Raw genomic sequence first — 426 nt, forward strand, 5'->3', positions numbered from 1 at the left:
TCTCCTTTTTCTTTTGATTTATTATTATTACCAGTATTATTATGAATTCTTTTCAGATATCAGGAGAACCGCAGCGTCCTAAGGGAAGGGATGAAACGGCTCGGCTTCAAGGAACTACTGAAGGAGGGAGATGCCGGTTACATTATTACTTCGTTCCACTTTCCCGAACACGGACGCTTTGATTTTCCGAAGCTTTATTCAGAGCTTTCGGACAAGGGTGAGTGTAAGTGGGAAGAAAGGAAACAGAGAGAGAAGAGGGAGGGAGAGGGGAAGGAATGGAGAGAGAGAGAGAAAAAAAAAAGAAGGAAGCATATTTAAAAAGCAGAATTAAGAGAGAGAAAAAATAAAGAAAAAAAAGTGTAGAAGTAGGGAGATGAGATGAGAGAGGCAGGACAGATATAGAGAGAAAGGATGAGTGACAAGAAT

General features: G+C 40.4%; 1 protein-coding gene across 1 annotated transcript in view; it reads left to right on the forward strand.

The window, feature by feature from the left end:
• LOC119591468 (2-aminoethylphosphonate--pyruvate transaminase-like) overlaps positions 1–426 on the forward strand; it is a 5768-nt gene that overhangs the window by 4600 nt on the left and 742 nt on the right. Inside the window, exon 8 of the mRNA XM_037940208.1 lies at positions 57–217. Coding sequence (XP_037796136.1) covers positions 57–217 — 161 coding nt within the window. The remainder of the gene's footprint in view (positions 1–56; positions 218–426) is intronic.

This window comes from Penaeus monodon, chromosome 28 (assembly GCF_015228065.2).
Source record: "Penaeus monodon isolate SGIC_2016 chromosome 28, NSTDA_Pmon_1, whole genome shotgun sequence".
NCBI lineage: Eukaryota > Metazoa > Arthropoda > Malacostraca > Decapoda > Penaeidae > Penaeus > Penaeus monodon.